The 25,948-nt window shown below is 34.7% G+C and overlaps 1 protein-coding gene across 1 annotated transcript; it reads left to right on the forward strand.

Annotated features, from left to right (window-relative positions):
- Positions 1 to 1,580: 1,580 nt before the first annotated feature.
- LOC129257036 (cilia- and flagella-associated protein 410-like) lies at positions 1,581 to 24,329 on the forward strand. The gene is made up of 4 exons (XM_064096012.1): positions 1,581 to 1,620; positions 2,007 to 2,172; positions 16,319 to 16,409; positions 19,005 to 24,329. The coding sequence occupies exons 1-4, from the start codon at positions 1,581 to 1,583 to the stop codon at positions 19,107 to 19,109; spliced, it is 402 nt and encodes a 133-aa protein (XP_063952082.1). The 3' UTR covers positions 19,110 to 24,329.
- Positions 24,330 to 25,948: the final 1,619 nt, after the last annotated feature.

Genomic DNA, 25,948 nt, shown 5'->3' on the forward strand with positions numbered 1-25,948 from the left:
ATCGTTCCGTGCAAGCCTTGCATGTGACTTGAGGGTAACTATTTTTGCTACCCGCAGGTCACCCACATTGACAGTACTAGTATCTCACACACACTTCACGTGCAGTTGTACGCAGAAGCGCACACATATGTGATTTGCACGCAGAAAATTTTGACCATGCTCAAAACTTTGTTGCTGGTGAGTTGTTGGTGGTTACCTGCAACTCGCCCACAACAAGGCTTGCATGGAATGATGTGATAGGGTCTGAACAGAGTTTATTTTGAGGCAAATTTCTGTCTTTTAAAGTTGGGGCTTGTTTTTCATTAACTACTCCCTGATAACAAAAGTACCAAGATGAGAGGCAGCAGTATTATAAAATGTGTATCTTGGTGCATTTCGTCAAATTTTTTTGGTTGGAATCACAAACAAGAATCACATAGCAAAGCGCCAACACAGAACATAGTTTTGTGGGAGAGGTTGTAATGACACTGTTCCCCCTTTTTTAAGATCACCCTCATGTATCACAGATTAGTGTGTTTTACCTCATAAGTACAGAACTTGCAGTGTATGCAATCCGTATCCGAGCTGTAGAAAGGCATATTACAGAATCATGATTGAGATCTTCAGTGTGTTTGATCAAACATTTTTCTCTGTGGTTCTGCCAAATCACCTTTCAAAACTCATCTCCTTTTAGTTCATTTTGCATTTTGAAATACATTTATTTGTACAACCAATAAAAAAATGATTTTACACAACTATTCTTTACACTTAACCTTCTGCACTCTGAATGCAACTTGTGTCAGAAAATCAATGTTTTATTTAGGTCTTATTTGATTTCACTCATTTGGTACATTCGTCATGTTTACCAGAAAATAAATGATTTTTTTTTATTGTCTTTTGATCATGTTTTCAATACTTATGAACTAAAAAATGAATACAGCAGACATGCCATACAGTACATTTTTGTAACTTTTAAATCAATGAAATGCCCTAAAGCAATGCATAATTATTTCTATACACTGAAGTAAATTATGAAAAGTCAATGCTCAGGGTGTTAATGCAAGATATGATGAAGTTTGAATATAGCTACATGGTTTGAAATACCTTTCTCTACCATACTTTCTGTCAGTCTTCTTTAAAACTGTCCTCTTGGCTCACCCAATAACTTCCTCACCAATCCTGGAAGGGACTGTCTGCCATGCTTTAGGCAAGAAATTTAATCTGAGAATGTGTGTTTATGCCCCTAATATATTCTTTCAGTGTGCAGGAAGCAGGCCAATGGCACAGATGGTGCTTATTTTAAGTACAGCCTGAAAACTTCTATACACTAGACCAAGACAGAAGTCAGCTTTATGCCACCATTTTATTGATTCTGTCCTATTTCAGAGGTCCACATGAGGATCAGATTTCATTTATAACACTAACCTACTTATAATATAAGAAAATCAAATCAAGTAGAATGTACGAATACAAAAAGGAGAGATGAAATTGCATACTGGACAACGTAACTAAACTTTCGAATTCAACTCTGGTCCTGACAAATTGCATGGACATACAGTCACTAATATCACCCATTTAGTACAATACAATGATTATGTAGTATGTGGTTATTTAACTTCTGTCAGTTGAGCTTGGAAAAAGGTATGTTTTGATAGTTGCCTATACTTGTATTGATCATATATGTGTGTTGGCTCAGTTGGTAGATCATCCGTCTCAAAACCGGGAGGTTGGGAGTTCAAACCCCGGCCACATCAGACCAAAAGATGTTAAAAGATGAGAGTTGCTGATTTCTGTTTCGCACAATAAAATGTGGATATTTGATATTAATTTCACATTTGAAATACTTTAACATTTTTTGGCTTTGTGATTTATATTTTACAGGAATAAAGAATAATGTTTCAACTTTCTGTGAGCTCTGTCTCTATCACATGTTCATGGAGCATGTAGATGATATTAATAACTTTATCTGAAGTAACTGTGTATTGATAATTGTTTTTCTTTTTTTTTTCTTTCATTCCACTATCCAGTCGTCACATTTGATGAAGTGAACAGAGCATTAGAGGAAGGTGATGAGTTAGAGCCCCCTATCAACTCTACTGGTATCTATAGCAATGGCCACATTCCAAACAACAACAAAGATAACAAGGAGAATAGAGACAGCTCAATGGAATTCATGACGTTAGATGAAACAAAGTAAGCATAATATTCATAACAACATTCTCCCTCCTTTTTTTGCCTTTCATTCAGGTTCGGGTTTTTAGAAGTTGATTTACAAAGATTAAGAGTATGACTTCTGACACATGTTTAATTTCATTTTTGTCATACCTGTGTAGCAAAAGCAAAGCAGAGTCACATCTTTTCTGACCGATATGAATATTTCCTTCATATAGTTACCAAATATATATATTACCAAATGCAAACTAAACTTGTAACATGTGGTTCCAGTCTGTTCATCAATATATCGTGAGTCAAATGCAGTAAAACTAAAAAGCATAGAATCTGTCGATAGAAGAGAGAGCATAGCCATCGTTCTGTACAACTTACTGATTGAAATCATTGAATGCACACACAGTGATGTGGGTAGCATTTCAAAAAGAGATTTGTTAGGGATTTTCACTGACTAATTTGCTCTCAGCCGATCAGATTCAATGATTTTCAGTAGCTTATGAAATCTGTCAGTGAAAATCGCTGACAAAACTTTGTGAAACACTTCTGTGGTCTTTGTCAGTCTATAGCTGAGTCGGCAATCTTAGCAGTCTCACCTCACGAGTGTGGCACAGAGTGGCAGACTGGTTGAGGTTTTGCTTGTTGATCTTTTTTTTTTACCTTTTTCCGGCTTTTGATTATCTTCAGTTTTTACTTCCTACTATTGCCTTATTAGGAGAGATGAATTTAATACGAAGTCTGTGCACTTCTAAGCCATTTTTGCTCATTTTTGAAGTCGATCAATTTGCATTTAAAGTAACAGACATACAGAATCTTATTCCAATATGTTAAATTTGAGTGATACATATAAACCATAAGAATTAATCATAGAAACAATAGTATAATAGTATAATAGTAATTGATTTTTGAGCCAATATGAATTGACAAGTATATTTACATTCATCTTTTTAGTTGCAGTTACATGTTGTAACATGAAGGTTTGCTCTAAGCCACAGTGTTTGGCAAACCAAAATTATTTACTGCATTTTACTTTTAGCTAGCTAATAATTTCTAGTCTGACTTCCAGGTTCAGGTATTGTTAATTATACACTAGCAAGCATTACTGCCCATTTCATTGATTTATCTTGGTAATTCTGATTTGTTATCTGTTTTTATTACTTATTTGATCAAAAAAATTGATAATACTTTATTTTAACAACAAACAGATCTTTGTTTTTTTATTAATGACATTGACAGATAGAGACAGTATGAAAAGATGTCCCCAACCTTCATTTTTGTCTCGCCTGCATAGCAGAGCGAGACTATAGGTGCTGCTTTTCCGACGGCGGCAGCGGCGTCGTCAACATTGAAATCTTAACCAAGGTTAAGTTTTTGAAATGTCATCATAAGAACAATCAAGTATCCTTGAACATCCTGTGCAAGTTTCAGGTCACATGACCAAGGTCAAAGGTAATTCAGGGTCAACAAACTTTTGTAATGCTGGGGGTATTTGTGGAATTGTCATAACTTTAAAAGTCTATGGATCTAGTTCAGGACACATGGACATAAGAGCAGCAGTGTATCCCTGAATACCCTGTATGCATTTCAGGAACATGGCCAAGATCAAAGGTCATTTAAAGGTCAATGAACTCTGGCCATGTAGGGAGTATGTGTTGAATTGGCATCATAACTAAGGAAGTTTATGGATCTAGCTCATGAAACATCGACATAAGGATGTATGAATGATTGTTTTGCACATTTCTTAGGTCACATGTTCATGGTCAAAGGTCATTTTGGGTCAATGGTCATAATATTTTATTATCATATTAGTGTTTTCTTCTGTGAATAATATTCATTAGCTTTTTTCAAAGGAAGCAATGCTGCTATATCGCATTGCGTAATGCAGGCAAGACTGCCAGAGGCGTTCCACTTGTTTACAATAGAATATCCTTTCAATCATGAAAAGAGTAATGAATGTAAATTTGGCTGTTAGATTGCAACAATTTCCTACTATAATAACCTTGAATTAAATAGAAATCAGTGCATAATTCAATGCTTTCAGCAAATATTAAAGGAGAATGAAACTCTTGGAGCAAGTTAGCTTTTGTGAAAGCAGAAAAATCAAAGAATAAGATCAACAAAACTTTGAGTAAAATAGGACTAGCAATAAAAGAGTTATGAGCATTTGAATGTCGAGATCACTAATGCTATGGAGATCCTCCCATTGGCAATGCGACCAAGATCTGTGATGTCACACACGTACAACTCTCCCATTCGGACACTGAAAATATACCCCAAAACATCTCTTTTTGCTCATTCTAATCATATGACAAACGATTCATCAATGATATAATGTTGTGAAACCTCTTGTACTTGTCATCTCATAAAGAAAACACCTAACATTGTGATAGACTCTATAAAAGTGAGAATATAAGTGAAATAAGTACTAAAGTAATGAGGGAGTTGTACGTGTGTGATATCACAGATCTTGGTCGCATTGCCGATGGGAGGATCTACATGGCACTAGTGATCTCAATATTCAAATGCTCATAACTTTCTTATTATTCATTCAATCTTCCTCAAACTTTCAACAATATGTTTCTTTTATTTTTCTCTTTGATATGGATTCAGCTAGTTTCAAAGGTTTCATTCTCCTTTAAGTGAAAGTGAATTATCTAATGATGTACCACTAGCCTATTGCAAATACATTGAATATTGACTACAATGTATGTAGGGGCCTTAGAGGCCAAATCTGGCTGCATGTATACATTGCATGCAAAATGGTTAGAGGGTAAGAAACACAAGGTTGGCGATGCGTACTGATTTTTGTTTTGTAATGCACTTCAGCATGCATATATGCCCAGGAGCAGCCTACTCTCCTCAATATGTTGGATTTAGAAAACAAAAATCAGACAACACTGGGCGCCATGCAAGTACTTTCAGATTTCTGTAATCTGCTAGTACAAGAAGATGTAGGGGGTATTTTTCTCTAATAGGTCAGATGATATATTTTATTTCTTTTATTTTGCTTTTGTATATTTTTTTTAGTATGCCACAGGGGTTAAAATCAATATTGACTATTACAAAATTATCTTTACACTCAATATCATTCCTCAAACTAATTACTTTTAGGGACAATCAGTTTTAAGGCGAGAAGTGATTTGAATCACTTCCAACTAGTGAAAAAAACACTGTGCCGAGGGAAGCTCCCCCCCCCCCCAAAAAAAAAAAAATATTAGGAAGAATATCACTCACAACCCCAGGTAAATTTGATGTGCTGATTAGGTCATTTATCATTTGAATTACGTTCTTAAACTTTTGAATAAATATAAAAAATGAAGTACCTGTAATTTAGTTTTAAATAAGTTTGGAATGATCTTAAATAAATTACTGTGATTGATTGTGTATGTCATGGCATGCCATCTAAGCCAGATATGAACTTGGCGCATGACATTAAAGAATATTTCAACTTTTAACCATCAGATGGAGCTCATGAGCACTTTTTATAGTGGTTGTTTTCTCTTTTTATTACAAGAAATTTGCATAATTTCATATAAAAATATGTCTTAAGGTTGCCCAAACAAAGCAATATGAAGTATTCACACCTTGATAAGTTTCAAGTTAGTGTATCCACCAGACTATGTTTTACAAAAGAATTGTACAGAGCTGCCACAGAGATTCTGCTCATTCAAAATAAATTGTAGTTCTGCATCTTATCTACAATGTAAATGATGCTTTTTAAATTACCAAAGAAATGATCCTGCAGGGCTCCACACTAACCCATTTTTTCTACTGGTCCAACCTATTCATGTCGGACCAGTAGATACCCAGTTTTTCAAATTTTTACTGGTCCGAAGCTAAAATCTACTGGTCCCAAAAAATAAAGAAAACATTAAAAAAAGGCGCAAGTTTATTTTTCTAGCCTTTCGTTCCCCCCCCCAAATAAAATGAAGGAATGAAGGACAAAAAGAAAGCAAGACAGAAACGAAGAAAGAAAGAAAAGAATAAAAGAAAGGAAGGAAAAAAGAAAAAAAGAAAAGGTAAAGAAAGGATAGATGTGAAGGAAGGAAAAAAAGAAAGAACTAAAGGAAAGGAAGGAAGGAATAAAGAAGGAACAAAAATAAAGAAAGAAAGAAAGAAAGAAAGAAAGGAAAGAAAAAAAGAAATGAAGGAAAGAAATGAAGCAAGCAATACAGAAAGAAAGAACAAATCCAGTAAGTAGTAAAGGAAAGAAAGAAGAAGCAATAAAAAAGAAAGGGTAAAAGGAGAGATGGAAAGAAGGACAAAATAAAGAAAGAGAGGAAGGAAGGATTGAAAGAAGGAAGAAATAAAGGAAAGGTAAAATGATAGATAGAAGGAAAGAAATAAAGGAAGGGAAGGAAAGAAGCAAGCAATATAAAAAAAGAGAAAAGAATAGATGAAAGGAAGAAAAAAAGAAAGACTGAGAGACAAAGAAAGGAAGGAATGAAAGAATAAAGGAGAGAAAGGAAGCAAGCAGTCAAAAAAAAAAGGAAAGGTAAAAGGATAGATTTAACAAAGGGAAAAAGGAAAGAACAAGACATATATAAGAAAGGAAGGAATGAATGTAAGAAAGAGAGAAAGGGTTGGAAGAAGGAAGAAATAAAAAACAACAAGAAAGGGTAAATAAATGATGGATGGAAGGAAGAAAGAAACAAAGAAAGTAACAAAGAATGAAGGAAAGAAAAGGGTAAAAAGAAGGAAAGAAAGGAATGAGAGAAGAGATGAATATAGGATGGATGGACTCAAGAATTAAAGAAAGACAAATATCAAAAAGAAAGAAAGGAAGGAAGGAAGGAAGAAAGAAAGGAAGAAAGAAAGAAAAAAAGAAAGAAAGAAAGAAAGAAAGAAAGAGAAAAAAGAAATAGAGAAAAATATTTTTAAAAGGAAAGAAAGAACAAATTAAAGAAAAAAGGGAAATTAAAAAAGAAAGACAGTAACAAAAAAATTGAAAGAAAAGAGGGAAGAAACAAAGAAAGATGGAAAGAAAGATAGGAAGAAAACAGAGGAAGAAAGCTAAAACTATCATCAGTTTCTTTTTGGCTCAATTAAAATAGAGCTCTACGAAAGAAAGTCAGAAACCAAGTGTATCAACACACACATAAATGCATATGTGGGGCTATTATGTATTCAGAAGATATCACCCGAAACCCGATCTGTTTGAACCAAAACAGAAGTGAAAATTTCTCCTTTTACTGCTTACAAATGACAGAGTTACTCCAATTTTTAGAAAATATGGACTTATAAGAGCCTTTCATGAGTATGAACCGTGAATTTTGACAGTTCTGTGAGAGATTTCTGCCAGAGTTTAGCCAAGCTTCGTTCGCGCAGCCAGTAGAGAATTTACCACGTGGGTTGTGTGGCTGGCTACATGTACACTGTATGCTACTCTAGTGTGTGTATTCTGTGTGTGAATGACAGAATTTAACGGGGGGAAATAGTTTGCAGTGAATTTGACCATTTCTGGAAAAGTTATTGGCCCAACAGTGGATTTTATTAGTGGTCATGTCGGACCCTTAAATCTTGCTATTTTTGGAAAAATTACTGGCCCGAAAATGATATTTTTTACTGGTCATGTCGGACCAGTAAATCTTCCTATTTCTGAAAATCTACTGGCCCGACAGCGATTTTTACCGGTCTGGGACCGTCGGACCGCCGCTAGTGTCGAGCCCTGGATCCTGGATGTAAATGATACTAGAAGCAAAGACAAAATGGATGAAGTATATCAGTTTTAGGTTACTGTGTAGAAATCATGAATTGTTATTATATTAAGTTACTATAGGACTAATGAATCTTCTTTTAAAAAACTTTGTATTTCTCTTTTCAATTTGGTTAATTATGTGTTTACCTCAATAACCTTAAAAATCATGAATGATAGAGAAAGATTGTAAACTTCTGTTTAAATATGATTTTAAGTAGATTTACCAAAAATATCTGTATTCTGCATTCTGAAATTGGTGTCTTCTTTCCTGATAATTTGAACAGTGTTTTATATGGTGTTATGAACATAAAAAGAGGAATTTGTCAAGATTACTTATAGAATAGGGGAAGAGATAAACCTTATAGAATAGGATAAATCATTGATTGATTACCAGAGATGACAGAAGTGAAGTAGTAAAATCCTTTTTATTTTTGTACTCTTCATGATAGAAACTGAGGATATAGATTGTAAATACTTTATATGATGAAAGAAAGAGATACATCATTGATTGATTACCAAAGCTTATGTTGGCATAGTGGGAATATGTTTTTGAAACCATTAACCTACAGCTGGTATTTAGAAAGGTTATTTCAGGAATGGATCGAACCGATTAATCTTTGATTGATTACCGAAGCTTTCATGGCTGGATTAGCTCTGTACTATAATAATAGTGTATTCCTGAATACATTGTCTAATCTTGACTTGAAAATTTTAGAAATTCATAAATTCTATTTAAGGAATGAAAGAAATATAATCATTGATTATCAGAGATTACCCACATGTAGTGAAATCTGTTCTTAAACCTGCTATCTAATCATGATATGAACTTGGTATGCATGCTCACACACTCCTGAGCATAATACCGACATGCACACTGCCAGTGATATTGAAGATAGAAACAAGAGGCTTTGAAGGGGGCATACCTGAGATGTTTGTCATCACTATTGAGCAGTCAATCAGATGGATTGAAATCCTAATCCAGGGATTACTAGTAGACACTCATTAAGACGAGAGAGTGCAGGTTGGCTTGCAGACCTGTGTGACTGGGCTGACAGATACAGGGGGGTCTTACACTACTTAAGTGTACTGTGTATGTTGAAATGAAAAGATGAAGGGTTCTACTACTATTCCTAAATTCTTAGCTGAGGAAGTACACCTCATATGCTGTCAAGTTGTGTTCTTTGTTATATTTTTGTATGTAGATTGGCCTAAAATCTTTGTTGATTAAAAATTTTGAGTTACTTTCATAATGTAAGAAAATCTAATTTAAAATGATTTATACACCTTTATAAGATGTTTGGATTTTTTGAAAAAATCAATTCCTCTATTAATGAGATCGTTTTCCAATTGTATAAGTGACGATGAGATTGATGAAAATAATTAATCAGTTCAACTTCAAATGTGAAGCTATTGCTGTCTAGTTGCATGGAATGACTGCCTATACCTTCAAACAGTGCATGCCACCAAATGTGGTTTTATGGTGACAGCATTAACCAAATGATGTGGCATAAAGATTTATCTATGCTCATTTGGGACATCATAACTGCCAACCTATCCCTAAAAGAAAGGGAATCCGGTTTGGGAGAGGTTGTTAGTAGTGTAAGCCAGGGCAGCTCTCTATGCCATTACCATTAGGGAAGGGGACTTAAAGGCTAAATTTACATTTTTATGTTAGATGTAGATCTTGATGGTAGGATGGAAATGTATAGATACTTGGACAGAAATGTTGTGAATATGAAAGACAAGCAAGTTCAATGATCAAGTCTAACCTGAAAATGATGAGCAAAGTGCACACAGGGATGGCTGAAGAGATGAACAATTGTATTTAAATTTCTTCTATTGATTATTCCATAATTTTAATTATTCACTATAAATATCGCTGGTCCAGCTTTGCTAAAGTGAAATTTCCTACTTAAATGTTACTTCTGTCCTTTGTTGCACAATAAACAATAAAGCTCTCTACCCCGTGAAAACACATGCCAAAAATAAAAATTATGTATTGGATTGAGTACATTCAGCTGTGAAAGTGAAATATGGAAACACAAAGAAAATGTTGATCAACATGTTTAATCAATGCTATGAACTATGTAAGATTTAAAGTTGGAAGTTCAGATTGTTACTTGTTAATTCTGCCTTTTTTCTCATTTTGAAAATTTTCAGTAAAGACACTTATTTCAAGTTTAAAGTTTGAGGCCCTGTCAAAATGTGATTGGTGAACTCTTCTCCAAAAACCAGAACCAGGCTTGATGCATCGTATCTGTAAATTTGTGAATTTCATATTTTTCTCAAGGTTGGTTAGAGATCTTGTAGCTTTTATTTTCTCTCTGTAATTGGAGTATTTGGAGACCTTTGATATTCAACCTTGAACCTGCTCATCCATAGAGAGAATGCACTGAATCATCTTAATTGGATAGGATGGATAATCAATGAAGAGAGAGAAAAAAACTGCATCTTTCTCAGAGTCTGAAGGTCAGAAAAGATGCTAGTATAGGGCTCTCGGTTGAGAGAAAGAGAGAGAGGCAGATAATACAGTGAGTCTAAGAGATATAGGCATCAAATATAGAATAGAGGGATGCAAAAGATGGTGAGAATATAAGTTGGAGAGGAAGAGATAAAAGGATCAGGCAAAGAAAAAAGAAAAAAATAAATGAATAAAAAAAGAACTCAATTCCTTAGGTTATAATTAGGGATCCTGAATGGTTTGAAGGTCTTCTATTATGTGTAATTTATCTGTTTGAGATTTTAGAACTTAACAGTCTTGAAATTAAAAGACCTATACAAGGAGGATGTTGTGTTGATTAAGGGTTTAAAAAATCAAGATGGATATATTAAATGACAAAGATTTTATATATCAACTTATTCAGATTAAGAGATCAATTTAACACTTTGATATAATTCACAAAATTAGTCGGCTGCCATACAAAATTATTGTTATTGATACAGGTAAATTCTTCTCTACAAAAATAATAAATAGCAGCACATTTTTCTCAAAATGGTTAAATGATCAGTCAGATTATTTACGTGAAATATGAAAATAGCTCTTTTTAATGGAACCCTGCATGAAGCTTGTGGCATAATTCTAAACGACACCCCTTCTTTTGTCTCTTAATGGAAAATAAAGGTGGAACTTTAGTTAATTCAACATTTTTATAGAATTCACCAACTTCTCTCAGAGTATATGTCTTCCCTTTTATCAATATATCAATGATCAACCGCAGAACTAAAGTTATAGTGATTATTAAAATCAAATTGTGTATTTTTTCCTAAAAATATATATACATGTATATTTGTAATAATGGGTTGTGGAACATAAACAGATATTTCTATAACATCAGTTTAATTTCTTTCTACACGGACATTGTATGAAATTCAATATCACTGATTGGACAATGTGCAATCTCCAAAGTTCAGGGTTATCTCCCTTAAATGTTATATGGTGCATCCAATAAAAAGTACAAATATGAGTTCATATGGTATAACAGAACCAAAATAATAATAAAAAAGGCTTAGGTATTGAGATTGAAAATTTTACCCTGTAATGAAACGTAGGAGGCTTTAGTTGTTAATACTGTTTGCCATTACTCCCCTAATAAGCGTTATGTGTATGGCAAGATTGCGTAGACCTGTCTGGTATTGGTTAGATAATGACTCAATAAATTGGGAGTGCATTGATGCAATATTTCCAGCAAATTAGGCAAAGAAAGAGAGGGGTATCTATGGAGAAGGCTGATTCTGATTCATAATTGTGAAAAGGTGGATGATAGAGATTATGCTGTTACGTGACTCACTCAAAAGTCATTTCATTGTAATGGACTTAATCTATGAAAGATAATTATAGAATAAAGATTATAAAAAAATGTATCTCTTTTCCATTTTTTCATCTTCAGTAAAGAAAAAAAAATTGAGATATGGACATCCAATATGAATGAAAAGGAGTCCACAGGGTATTGTTATGCTTTTTAGAAAACTATTTGTTATGAATGATATGAATTATGGTTGGCAGCAAGATACTGAATCTTATCATCATAGTACAATATGATATTGAACTGCATGATTTGGAAATGTGCACCAAATGTACATAAAATGAAATAGCAAAATCTGCTATTTTAGATCAAACTTTCATATTTTGTTTGTCGGTGAGGTGACAATGTGATATTTCTGTTTTTACCTATTAAATTAACAACCAGTATGAATAAGTACTTAGCATTATTGAATCTATTTGGTAATCCCCCAGAGTGAGTAATTCAGAAATGTTAGCCTTCAGTTTGAAACACTTGTTATAAAGTTTTTCAGGTAAAAGATTAGACCACAGGGTTTAGAAATCTTCATTGTGCTGTATAATTCTTTGATGTGCCGCACTATCTGCACAAAAGTGACTTTTACAATGGATCTGTATCTGATACATTAATAGACATCAATACCTTACAAGAGGAAACCAAGCCTGCATTTCCTGTCAGTGTGCAATGGTACCATCATGCATTAGATAAAGAGATCATGAGGGGGAAAGCCCTGCACTTTCTACCAAGCCCTGGGATTGACGCCTGGATACATGAATGAGTAACGCATCTAAAACGTGCCAATTTGGTGCCGAAAACTGCTTCCCTTTGTCCGTATCTGCTCATGCAAGGCATCTCAAAAGCACTAACCATTATTGGAGCTGAGTATAGTCATATATTGGGTGTACTTTTTTCCCTCACATTGCATCCTTTTCATAGCATATCCCTGGTCATGATGATGAAGCAGATTGTGTTGCCCCCTGCATCAATCCTAGCCAAGTCTCCCAGGCAGGTGGATTGGTATAATGGCATCGCTAACGGCTTGCTACGTTTGTCTCACGTAATCCCGTCAAACTCGCCACGCCATGGCGGTTTTGGCCCTTAAGTGACTCAACCCCCAGGGCTAATAGAGGATCAAAAACCCAGAGGAAAATGGCGTTTTTCCTTCCAACCGGAATCGGTGAATCATGGGAATTTCAATGAATTTGTCGGACCTGAGGACAGTAGTTAGTGGAGGTGTCTAGCTTGTAGCCAAGAGCAGATGAATCAGTATTTGTCTTATGAATGAATGAAAAAAGGGAAGTTTCTCTGGTCCTTTAATGTTGATTTATATCCAGGTATGAGATATTCACTTTGCTGTCTCTGTCATATACTGCCCCCCCCCACACACACACCCATATACACTCTTTTCTCCTATATACCTGGTATTGAGATTAACAAAGATACACCCTTTCAGTGTGACACTTTCATATTTCATTTTTTTTTATGTTAAGTTTATAATTCATACTCCCTCACCTTCTGTTGAATTCATTTTTTTTTAATGAAATGTATATATTTGTATTTTATCTTTTCTTTTCTTCTATATTGATACACATGATTTGTCTTTTAAAAATGGGAGTAATTTCCTTGTAAACATTTATTGATGACAAATTACTTTGTAGGGCCTAGTTTGTACAAAGGGGAATATCTTAACCAAGCCATGCCTTCACGGAATATTAAACATTTCCAATTTAGACTGTAGAAATAACTTCTGGGTCAGATGCGAGTTCTATTAAATAGAATTGTGTTACCGCTAATTTCAAGCTCCATGAAGCTGCACTCGTTACTTTTTTATTGAAATTGTTGAAAGTGTCTAGTTTTATTCCTCTGTGAATTTTATTGGTAGTATGGCTATTCACTAGTTAAAATTATATTACTCTCTGAATGTTTGAGGTGTAAAGGCTTGTTCAGATCTGATGCACAATGCTCAGAAATATTTGTAATGGTTTCCTAAGGACTTACAATGAATATTTTTGCATAAATGTGTTGTGTGTCTTCAACATCCACGCTCTATTTGTTAAAAGAAGTGCATTAATCCTTCCTGTCAATTATTGATGAATCATTTTGCTTCCCAATCATTCTTAATTCAATCAACAACTTTCAATCAGTGTCTGATTACCAACAATTTATCCACGGCACTCAGCTATTAATTCTGTATACAGAACAATTCCCATGTGTTACAGAGGATTTCTATCAAGAAACTTGCGTTGATCAATAGAGAATCATCAACATGCACAACATGAAAAGACCACTGAGGGATGTTGATTAGATTATTTCCCATGAGGGAGACTTTAATTTCTTGAGAGGAACAGTGCATAATCAATTTACCTCTTCTTCTTTTCCAAAGGTACATACTGTACATCATTGAATTGATGAAGCTAAGAGAATGGAAGTTAATATTCAGCCATCAGGTCCTTAAGCTATATGAAGAGCTCATATGGATGGGAAAGTTGTTTGAAGTTTTTAATTAGAGAATTATGATTTCAACTTGTGGCATATCCATGATACAAGATATAAAAAAATCATTGTGTATGATTGCATTGTTAGCAAAGAGGATAAAATAGTATTCAAGTATGGATTAAGGTATGGATACATTAAACAAAGGACAGGAATTAAACAAAGATCTGTTGTGTCCTGACTTCTTTGTTGATATTTTTTGCTGTCAGTACATCATGAATGCTCGTATGATGTAAACATCGTGTTGGGAGGAATGAAATGTTGAAATTCATTCTTCTTGTTTTTCTTTCTTTCAAGTCTCTCCATGAAACCTAATATTTCACATTGAGCAGTTCCACCAAGCACATTTTTTCTCATCACATTGATTGTCATTATTGCTTCTGGCAATTGCAATCAGAGTTGAGAGTGAAGTAAATTAAGTGAGCAAAGCGCTCCAAGGCAAAAACCAACCTGTCCCCATGTACATACTCTACAGAATGTCTTTGGATTCGAGTGAGTCCTGTAATTGGACACATGTTTGGCTTGTTAACCATAAATAACACCATCCATCAAGATGTACATAGTTGTAATGAAGTAGATAAGAAGGTCTGATTCAATAAGAGTTGTGTTTGTGTAGGCGGTATTGAATTGGTTATTGGATGGAGGTACTAGATTTCCTCCTACTTAGTTCCTGGCCTTGAAATTTGTCTTCTCTATAGGAAACTTGACATTATTTAGTTTTGCAACTCCAAAGTGGGTTGGGAACGTGACCTTCAAGATGATGTTTATTAATATTAGCCTGCAGATATATTCAGTATGTTAATATCTTCTAAAGATATCATGTAGAGAAACATTGAAGATGACTTTCTGTTTGTTGCTTACTTTATTAAGTGACAAACTTGGCATGGCGAAGCTAAGGAATGCATTTCAGCCAGTGAAAAAGTAACTCAGATACTAGTGTGAGACATCAACTATTTGAGATCAAGCTGCCACCTGTGTGCAGAGAGACTACTGGCTACTAGTAATTTAATTTTTTACAAATTTATTGCAGAATATGTGATCATGAGTTTGTCTATGCATCTCTGGACAATCATTTCTTTCATTGTAGGGTTCATGCTTGTAATGTGCATAAAATTGTGCTTTGACTTACTGTATGTATATCATATCTATTTGAATTTTAAAAAACTTCCATCTTTATCTCATAATTACAGTTCTCTTTATACTCTGCCATATTTTTTTTGGTGCTCCATTATTTGTCAAGATATCTTTTTTCTAGTATTTCATATTTTATGAAAGTTTCTATAGTTTTTTTTAATGTGGACAGAAGGTAAAAGATGAACAGGTGACTTGAAGAATAGCAATTTTTTTAAGGAGAGGTGTACATTACTTAATTATAGTAGCATTATTTTTTTTCATAGCTTTGTAAATTTTCTAGTCTAAACCCTTAAAATATGGAAAGATTGTGATGGTCTGATGACCTTGTAGAGTAGGTGATCATGCCTGCAGATAGAAAATGCTTTGGTCCCACAAAAGATTAATACAATGTGATTAGTATGTTAATTATTGGTTTGAGGAGGGGTTTGATATTGGCCTTGGTCTGTATTCATTGAGCAGGTGAAGCGTAAGACGATAGAGCCATCTTGCAATGTTGCAGTCTTGTGATGAATAAATCAGGAGATAGCATCAAATAATCACGCAGTTACCTTCTAAAACTCTTCCCCAGTGTGTTTCATTGAGTCAGTGAACTCTTCCAATTACTCATCAGTCTTACATCCCCTTTTCATATTGTTGTTTGTGTGGAGGTGTGGATGCGGCTGTGTATGTATTTCTGACAAGGGGGTGTTTTATCAAAGTTTGATTTGATACATGAAATAATGCATAAAACTTAAAACAAAATTTACCAAATGAACTCTATGCATTTTGATAGCATTAAATGCAGAAGGATGAATTATGAAATCAATCCTTTTGTAATTTTTTGTTTTTATTCTTGATCTTCTGTTCTGGTAGAGTCCATTACTGGTGTATTGTCATATCTTATCATTGGTAATGATATTTTAAGTGACTCATTTTTTTTTTAAAGTCACATTTCCCTCATCTTTTTTCTCCCTATACCCCATGTAATAAAGTGTAATCAGATATCATGAATTGATATTCTTTTGTCTGTCTTTACAGAGGGACTAATCTTTAATCTTTTGTTGTTTTACCCAACTTTTATTATTTACAGTAAAATCAGAGAGCAGCTTGGACTGAAGCCATTATCATCTGACAAACTTTCTCCTGCCAAACACAAGACTGTAAGCAGCCACAAAACTAAAGTAAGCACATTAACACACTAACAAGAGGGCAGCTTTGCAGTTTCGTTGGTGTACTACTTTTTACTTTGTCTATTGCTAAACATGCTAAGCAGAGGGGACTTTGCAATTAAACTGTTTGACTACTACTTATTACTTCCATTGTTATTAATGTAACAATGTAAGTGTCCAGTTTAGATTGGTTTTGACAATTATCAGATGATATACATCCACTGAGAGAGCATTTAGGTATATTTTGTTCCTCACAAAGTTAATATATCCTTTTAAGTCTGCATGATGGTATCATACCATACAGAAATATGGATGAGGTTTACCCAACGGTAGGAAGTTTGCAGATAATAAAAATGACAAAATTAAAAGATGGATGAAAGAGAAGTTTTGAAACTTGTACACTTAACCATCGCCAATGAACATTTTTTGTGTATACCATTAACCACAAGAAAGGATCACCAGTCGTTCTTAAAAATGCTCTTAACTTACGAACAGCTTTATGAAACACCCACCTGGTCTAAAATATACCAGTGTTAATTAGAATTGATGACAAAGTTTGGCATTGATTGTTGAGAATGCTGCTTTGGGGGATTGTTATTTTAATCTGAACTGGACATTTACATGTATGGATCCGTCATTTGGGTTTTATCTTATTTGCTAACTTACAAAATGCATTGTGTGCTGTAAGCATCCATCATCTATTACTGACTGTGTTACTTTTTTCTTGAGGAATTTGTGAACATGAATGATATCAGATACGAACAAATAACTCTCTGTTGTGTTTCTTTTAAGTTGTGGAAAAGAAAAATTTTGTTTGATTGTGCAAAAAACAGAAGTGAAATAATCTTATATCATTCAATGAAATTCAATCATTCAATAAAAGTGATTAAAGAAAAACAGCTGAGGACAGTTCAGATACATCAGCATATTTAAAATGAATACAGAAAAACTTGTTATTTGAAAGGTATACATGAAGAAAGCTGAACAATTATTCACTCCATGTGATAAGAGTATGGATTCCAAACTACCTCTTACTCACCCATTAAATAACACTTGACCAACTCAGGTGGGGAAGAGAGTTCCTACTCACGGTCCCTGAGATGCCTAATAATTGAAGACTTTTTTTCCTATTTGTAACACTGGAATTCCAGAAGGAAAGATTCTTGTCAAGTGGAAAAATTGACCTCTGAATCATATTTTTGGTGAAATACTATCACTTTTTCATTTACTCTTATTTTCTATCTTCTCCCCACTCTCTCTCTCTCACTCTTACTCTCCCCCTCCCTTTAACCCCTTGCCTCCCCCAGCTTCTTTCTTTCTCTCACGCTCTGATCTTTTATTTAATCATGTTTTTGTTTTATTATTTGTTATTTAAAGATATATTATTTCCCTAGAACTAAGAGCATCAGTTTTTAATCACTAAATTTGTGTCTTTGGGGTTGTTTTTATACCCCGCCAAACGAAGTTTGAAGGGGGTATATAGGAAGCAGTGGGTGAGCGGTCGGTCCGTTGCAAATTTTGCGCATCGAACTACTTCCTCAGTTTTTAACAAATTCTCATGAAACTTGGAACACATATTGGTGTTGGGATAAAGATGTGCAAGGCACATTTTTGCATGTGTTTGAAATTGTGTTGCCATGGTAATGGTATATTATGGCAAATATATGGTAAAAATCTTGCAGTTCAAACTGCTTCCTCAATTGATAACCAATTCTCATGAAATTGGCACACACATTGGTCTTGAGGTAAAAATATACAAGACACATATTTTTCGTGTGTCAGAAATCTTGTTGCCTTGGTAATAGCATATTATAATGTGAAAATTGTGTAAAAATCTTGCTGTTTGAATTACTTTATCAGTTTTCAACCAATTCTCATGAAATTTGACGCTAGACATTGGTCTTGAGGTAAAGATGTGCAGGACATATTTTTCCATGTGTCAGAAATGGTGTTGCCATGGTAACAACATATATGTCAAAAATATGCTAAAATCTTGCGGTATGAACTACTTCATCAGTTTTTAACAAATTCTCATGATATTTACCTCACACATTGGTCTTAGGGTAAAAATAGGCTAGATATATTTTTTCAATGTGTTGAAAACTGTTGCCATGCTAACAGTGCATGGCAGGGAGTGCACGGCAAGGGTATTAATCACCTTCAGTGATAGTTTTAAATGATTTTGAATGATATTGCACAATCAGGAAGTTTGAATGAGCACATGCATCAATAATACATCTGTTATCCTTTGATTCCTGCACCACATGAATATGAATAGATATTTGTGAGAAAACTGCAAATTCTTTATAATTAAGTGCACAACGAGTAAAAAAGTTGCCCCTATCACTTGTCATAGTTTACTTACCAAATTGTCAATTTGAAAATCACATACTCTTGGTGATCTCTCTTTTAAAATTGCTGTAACTTTCCTACTTGTCTGATTTCTTTCAAACTTCTACTATTAGTTTTTTTTAATTACTCTCCCATACTCATATTGCACCTTCTCATCCCTGCCTTTATGTGTAAGAGTTTTCAGGATATGTATGTTTAAATTGTATTTTTTTGCTCTTCACTAATGAACTTCTTGTATTGTTTCTTAACCTCCAGAATGCCAGTATCCTATCTGCAGTACTCACCCTCATCAAAGAGTTGGATAGGGACAGTTTGGAGGTAGTGGCTAATGCCTGCAAGGATAGATTAGAATCATTATGATCTCATCAAATACTTCCTTACAGTTGCAAAAAGTATTCAAGAAAAACTATGAACCGACTGCCGAGACTACAGAATATATAAACTTGGCACAAAGAGAGCAACAGGGGCTTTCCCAGGCAGGCTCTTGTGGATTTATTTGTGTTTGATGGTTACTTCCCAGAGATTGGTTTGAAGAAAAGACACCTTGATGAGGAGGAAGAATTGGATCTGATCCAATGGCTGCAGAGACAAGATTCTGCTTCAGAGTAATGGATTCTTTGGATTACCATAGAGGTTACCGATGCGTGTGGGACTTGATGGAAAGGCTGGTAGCCGTTCCAATGTCCTGCAATTATGGAGTGCACATTGACTTCCTCTAGTATTACAGGCATGATATCAAGGATTGACATTTGTATCATCCTCTTTAAAGGCAACAGATTTAATGAATGTTTGATGTATGCTGTGGATTACCATAGAGGCTACCGATGCGTGTGGGACTTGATGGAAAGTTTGGTAGCCATGCCAAGGATATCGAGGATCGACATTTGTATCATCCTCTTTATAGGCAAAAGATTTAATGAACTGTTTGATGTATGCATCAAACAAAGGCATTGATTTGCCTTTGATCTTGATGGTTGGTGCATATGTACTAAAGTGAATCGGATATTTTCGTCTTGTAGTATTTGCCTGAGAAATCAATTTTCTCCTCAGACTGTTCTCTCAAGTCAGATCAAATGTTTCTTTGAGAATTGACCAACCTGCTGCCATTACTAGAAGAAACTTGATTGTCCACCGATCAGAAATTCTTATGAAATGAAATATCTGTATCACTAAGCCTGTACAGATTTGTTTACTGTATATATCAATGTCCATTGTTTTCATTTAATTGCCAATTTGAATGAGAAAGAAAATGCTGCCTTTTGCATATGCTCATTTACATGTTTACCATCTCCTTTAATAGATGGGTGCTGATCCTGACACAGCCACACAAACAAGGGTTGATCTTATTCTATTTATGTATTCAAAGCTTATTCAATTTTATTTCTTGAAATCACTTCTCTCTTTTTTTGTACTCAGAAGGTAGAAATGTGTAATTGGGACGAGAATGATAAGACATATATCTCATTTGTATTTTTAAAAAATTTAGTGACTGATATGATTTTTGTTTTATTTAGTTATATATTTTTGTCGTTCTGTCAGCATTGATTTCTCTGTGAGTTCATTCTTTGTTATGTATTCAATTCATCTAGGTAAAAGAAAACATTTATTTATTCCCTTGGAGAGAGCAGGCTAATAATAATAGTACATGTAAAAGTTTTTCTGTCATCATTTAAGTTGTTTTCTTCAGAATAATTATGTGTTGAGTAATTGTCATACATTTAAAGAAAATCATTAATTTATCAATTTTCCCTCTTCATAATGAATTATTTCATTTTTAACATACATGATAATCCGCATAAATTATTACATGTGTGTCATTAGACTTGCTTTCATGAAATTAACAAATTCCATGTAAAGTTTGTGACATGTGATATGATGTTACTTTCTCATTGCACTACAAGTCAGCAAAATAAAAAAAGAGGTTGCAATCATTTTGTACATGAAAATGCCATTATTATTGAAGGTATGTTCAGGTGTTGGTGTGACATACATATAAATGACATCACAAGAGGGGGTGGGTAAACATTTTATTTATTCAATCTTTGAATGCGTAATGTAGTTTTGTTCATAAGGCATTTAAGAAAAGTCCACATTATAATCAGGTTGGTTTTAAGAAAGGCAGAAGATAAGAGGAAATCTACCAAGGAAGTTTGATGACGATCCATCTTAAGAGAATGAGAATATTTGTACTATTTTTCTTTATTATTATTATTATTGTTACTTCATTTGGGAGCTGCTCATCCATGTATTGTATTATACTTTCTAGATGTTTTGATACATGAAGATATTTTTATATTGGAATGTGGGAGAACTTGTCAAAGGAGCCTGCAATATCATCCTTCACTGACGTCTTCGTCACACCTATCTCAAATATCGAGAAAGAAAAGGAATGCATAGCATTCTGCATTCCTGTTAGTTGTAAATTGTGAGGGGATGGTATTAGTCTATGGTCACGTTGCTACATTATTTTCAAAGTTTTTAATGATATTCCTATTTTATCTAACTTAACGATCCTTTAATCATTCTCATTTTTTGTGCTTCTGTTGGACCTAATTTAATTTCAAGGTGGAATAAAACTTAAGACAACATCAAAACCAATTCAAAATGGATTGAAGAACCTAGTCTATAACTGTTTCTCAAATTGAACACCCCTCCCCCTTCTACTCCTTAAATTAAAATATTCTTATCTTCAATTTTTTATCCTTTGACTTAATCATGTCACTTTGAGATAAAAGAAGAGAAGCAAGGTATACAGGTGCCCGAAAGCAGTATGTCCCTCTTTGTTAACCTATCAGTGTATAGTTTGGCATGATAGAGGGTGCTATTTAAGATTAACCATCAATCACCACTCAGTTGTTAATAATTCTTGGTAGTTGCATAAATCCTTTCCACATGCACAGGCTGATTCTGTCTGAGATAGCACTATGAGTGTACCTTTGAATATAACTATATTTGCTTTTAGGTCATTTTAAATGCAAAGTGAACATTTGACCATACTACATAAGTACATGTTAAGTACTACAAGAACTAAGTTTTTCTAAAGAATCCTAATGTTCTGATTTCAGAATGAGGAAATGCTCAAGTATAATTTCAAAAGTTGAATCTTAAAGGGGGAGCAAACTGACATTTATGGTCTCTCATTGAGTGTATGTTATAAATAGCTAGGCTTAAATATAACATTTGAGCTAAATTATTAAAACTACAGAGAATAAATTTACATATAGTTTTATTTGAGGGAAACTAAAATGTCGAGAGAGAAAAACTGAACTTGGTAATATAATCTTTGTAGGATAAATGTATTGAATAGTAAAATTATTATTCAAGAGGGCCTATATGACAAGAGTACACTGCTCATAATGTTGCATTAAGGTTTGGTAACCCGACTAGATTGGAGTGAAAGACTTAAGGTGGTGCCATTAAGGTTTGGTAACCCGACTAGATCGGAGTGAAAGACTTAGGGTGGTGCCATTAAGGTTTGGTAACCCGACTAGATCGGAGTGAAAGACTTAGGGTGGTGCCATTAAGGTTTGGTAACCCGACTAGATCGGAGTGAAAGACTTAAGGTGGTGCCATTAAGGTTTGGTAACCCGACTAGATCGGAGTGAAAGACTTAAGGTGGTGCCATTAAGGTTTGGTAACCCGACTAGATCGGAGTGAAAGACTTAAGGTGGTGCCATTAAGGTTTGGTAACCCGACTAGATCGGAGTGAAAGACTTAAGGTGGTGCCATTAAGGTTTGGTAACCCGACTAGATCGGAGTGAAAGACTTAAGGTGGTGCCATTAAGGTTTGGTAACCCGACTAGATCGGAGTGAAAGACTTAAGGTGGTGCCATTAAGGTTTGGTAACCCGACTAGATCGGAGTGAAAGACTTAAGGTGGTGCCATTAAGGTTTGGTAACCCGACTAGATCGGAGTGAAAGACTTAAGGTGGTGCCATTAAGGTTTGGTAACCCGACTAGATCGGAGTGAAAGACTTAAGGTGGTGCCATTAAGGTTTGGTAACCCGACTAGATCGGAGTGAAAGACTTAAGGTGGTGCCATTAAGGTTTGGTAACCCGACTAGATCGGAGTGAAATACTTAAGGTGGTGCCATTAAGGTTTGGTAACCCGACTAGATCGGAGTGAAAGACTTAAGGTGGTGCCATTAAGGTTTGGTAACCCTACTAGATCGGAGTGAAAGACTTAAGGTGGTGCCATTAAGGTTTGGTAACCCGACTAGATCGGAGTGAAAGACTTAAGGTGGTGCCATTAAGGTTTGGTATCCCGACTAGATCGGAGTGAAAGACTTAAGGTGGTGCTATTAAGGTTTGGTAACCCAACTAGATCGGAGTGAAAGACTTAAGGTGGTGCTATTAAGGTTTGGTAACCCAACTAGATCGGAGTGAAAGACTTAAGGTGGTGCCATTAAGGTTTGGTAACCCGACTAGATCGGAGTGAAAGACTTAAGGTGGTGCTAATAAGGTTTGGTAACCCGACTAGATCGGAGTGAAAGACTTAGGGTGGTGCCATTAAGGTTTGGTAACCCGACTAGATCGGAGTGAAAGACTTAGGGTGGTGCCATTAAGGTTTGGTAACCCGACTAGATCGGAGTGAAAGACTTAAGGTGGTGCCATTAAGGTTTGGTAACCCGACTAGATCGGAGTGAAAGACTTAAGGTGGTGCCATTAAGGTTTGGTAACCCGACTAGATCGGAGTGAAAGACTTAAGGTGGTGCCATTAAGGTTTGGTAACCCGACTAGATCGGAGTGAAAGACTTAGGGTGGTGCCATTAAGGCTGCTGGATTGGATGTCCTTTAAACTCTTCAACTTTTGGTTGCCCAACAAAAAAAGTAAGGAAACATTTTACTCTTTCAGGCATTATCCCTTGCAACTACACTTAGTCACACATTCAGTCTGCTTTAATACTGGGTGTTATCAGGTTTTTCAATACATATTACTTTTCCAGATACATGTAGTGTATAAATTCCATTTCATCTAAAAGTTTGGGTATTGTTGATTATGAGCAGTGTATACTTCTCATCCTATCAGCATCTTTTACTTCCTTTTGAAAGGTTTTTCTTACATTTTATTACATCAGAACTGCATAATGAAAAGCTAAAGTGAAAGTGTAATGATCAAGTTTACGATAAAGGGTATTTAAAGGCCCGATCTCCCTTTACATTTAAGATCTCATTCGCTTTAATTCAATTGTGAACTTATTGTACATTTATGATGTGCATCATTTGAATTGTTCTGATAGTGGCTGCTTGTGTAGTGCACAAGTCTGCCATTTGGCATGTATCATGCCATGTATTGATGTATGCATTCATATATATCTGATATCACAGATTAATAGCAACTGAATACAAAAGGTATAGCATTTTGTGGACATTGCTGTGTACTATACTATTGCTCATGGCCAATTATATACATGTAAAGGCTTGTGTTGTATATACATGTTTATATTGTCTTGTAAATATAAATAAAATAATGATGTAGATACATCTGGTGAAGGATGTTGTTACTTGTGTACTGTCTGCATCATATGAATTTAAAGAAATACAAGATATTAAAAAATAACTTTGTACAGGTGGAAACATATCTCCCATGTGTTAAGTTGCAGTTCTTATGTTTGACCGTATACTTTATTCAAATTTGTACTTTAAATTGCAATGGAAGTCTCTCTTGTAATTAATGCAAAACTCTTATTGACAGCAAGACTAGTTTAATGGAAGGGGACTTGAAAGTGTGGCCGTGAAGTGCACACATAACATTTTTTCATGTTAATTATGTCATAAAGAAGTGAATGGGATGTCCCTATAGGAATATTTAAATAATTTTGGATTTTAAATAAAAAATACAGTCAAAGTCAAACACAAATTGTCTATATGTAAGTACCATCACATAGCCTGTCAATTTCACCCAAAGTATGAGTTTGCCTATCATGGGTGAATCTGCCTTTTGAAGTCAAATAAATGTCAAGGGACCAAAGAAATCTCTTCATCGTAGAAGAGGTTAATAGGGTATGTTTTACATAAGAAAGCTTCCATGTAGGTGGTTAGTTGACTTGGAGAAGGTTGAAGACTCAACTGTAGGCAGTTCATATAATCAGGAAATGAGAAAAGAGTGGGGTCAGCTGCTTTCCTTTGACCCCATGCTCTTAGCTGCCAATAACTTAATCTGCAGGTGGTGATATAATGAAATGCACCAAAATGGGTGTTTAAAACTCCAACTGGGGAGCGTTTCATGAAAGGACTTGTCGGACGGTCGTTTTATCTGACAATTAGCATAGTAACAAGGATACTTGGCCCATCAAAATCAGGGAAAGTTGTCAGATCTGACAACTTGTTGGACAGAAATGTAGATGAAACGCTCCCAAGAAAATAATATTATGGCAACTGTTCACTGTCCCTTTTAATGATTTCTAATCAAAAGTCAAATGTTCAATTTGTTCCATGTGCAAATGCACACTTTTTGAATTTCATATTATTTTCAACTGCAAAAATGTGCATAAACATATCAAGCAATGTACTTTATATCAAAGATTATTAGTCCTGGATTACATGATGGGACATTAAAATGTGTGCAAATGATTGGAACATAATTGGCATACTCAATATTGAATTTTTGTTAGGATCCAATTTTCCTTTAATTGACTCTAGTACACAAAATTATGAGATTGGCATATTGCTAAATTTGAGAAACTTTTTGATGTCCTATTTCTAACATCGTCATCATCCTGCAATTTAACTAATGTTTGATAAATTTGAAACTTGAATGAATTTTTAAAATTTGACACTGGACTTCTGGAAAATCTCGGACTGGATTATTTTCAAAGGTGATGTAGCCAACCACTTACTAATGATGTTTTATTACAAGAATTTTGTTAACAATTAAAAACCAATGAGACAAACTCTGTGTATATAGCAAAGGCATGTCATATGATTAGAGCTTGTATTTGGCTAATACAACTGACATGACTGAACAGGTATGTTGCATGTCGACCAGAGTCAACAGAAGCAAGCCGGGGTTGATGGTTAAGCTGTAAAATAATCAGATATTAGATCCAGTCAAATAAATGAAATAACCTACTTCTACAACATTTCTGACTTTCTACACAAACTGTTGCTATGCTTGATGTGTCATCTCTTTACAAGCCATTATTACACACTAGAGTAGTTTTAGTCGAGACTGTAAGGGGTCCTCATTTAACTCTGTTC

The sequence above is a fragment of the Lytechinus pictus genome, chromosome 3 (genome assembly GCF_037042905.1).
Source record: "Lytechinus pictus isolate F3 Inbred chromosome 3, Lp3.0, whole genome shotgun sequence".
Taxonomy (NCBI): domain Eukaryota; kingdom Metazoa; phylum Echinodermata; class Echinoidea; order Temnopleuroida; family Toxopneustidae; genus Lytechinus; species Lytechinus pictus.

Bases quoted from the DNA above. Each gene is read 5' to 3' on its own strand.
- LOC129257036 (XM_064096012.1), top strand. From the start codon at position 1,581: ATGTGGTTATTTAACTTCTGTCAGTTGAGCTTGGAAAAAG. The intron at 2,173-16,318 runs GTAAGCATAATA...TATTATTTACAG, and splicing joins ATGACGTTAGATGAAACAAA to TAAAATCAGAGAGCAGCTTG. The intron at 16,410-19,004 runs GTAAGCACATTA...CTTAACCTCCAG, and splicing joins TAAGCAGCCACAAAACTAAA to AATGCCAGTATCCTATCTGC.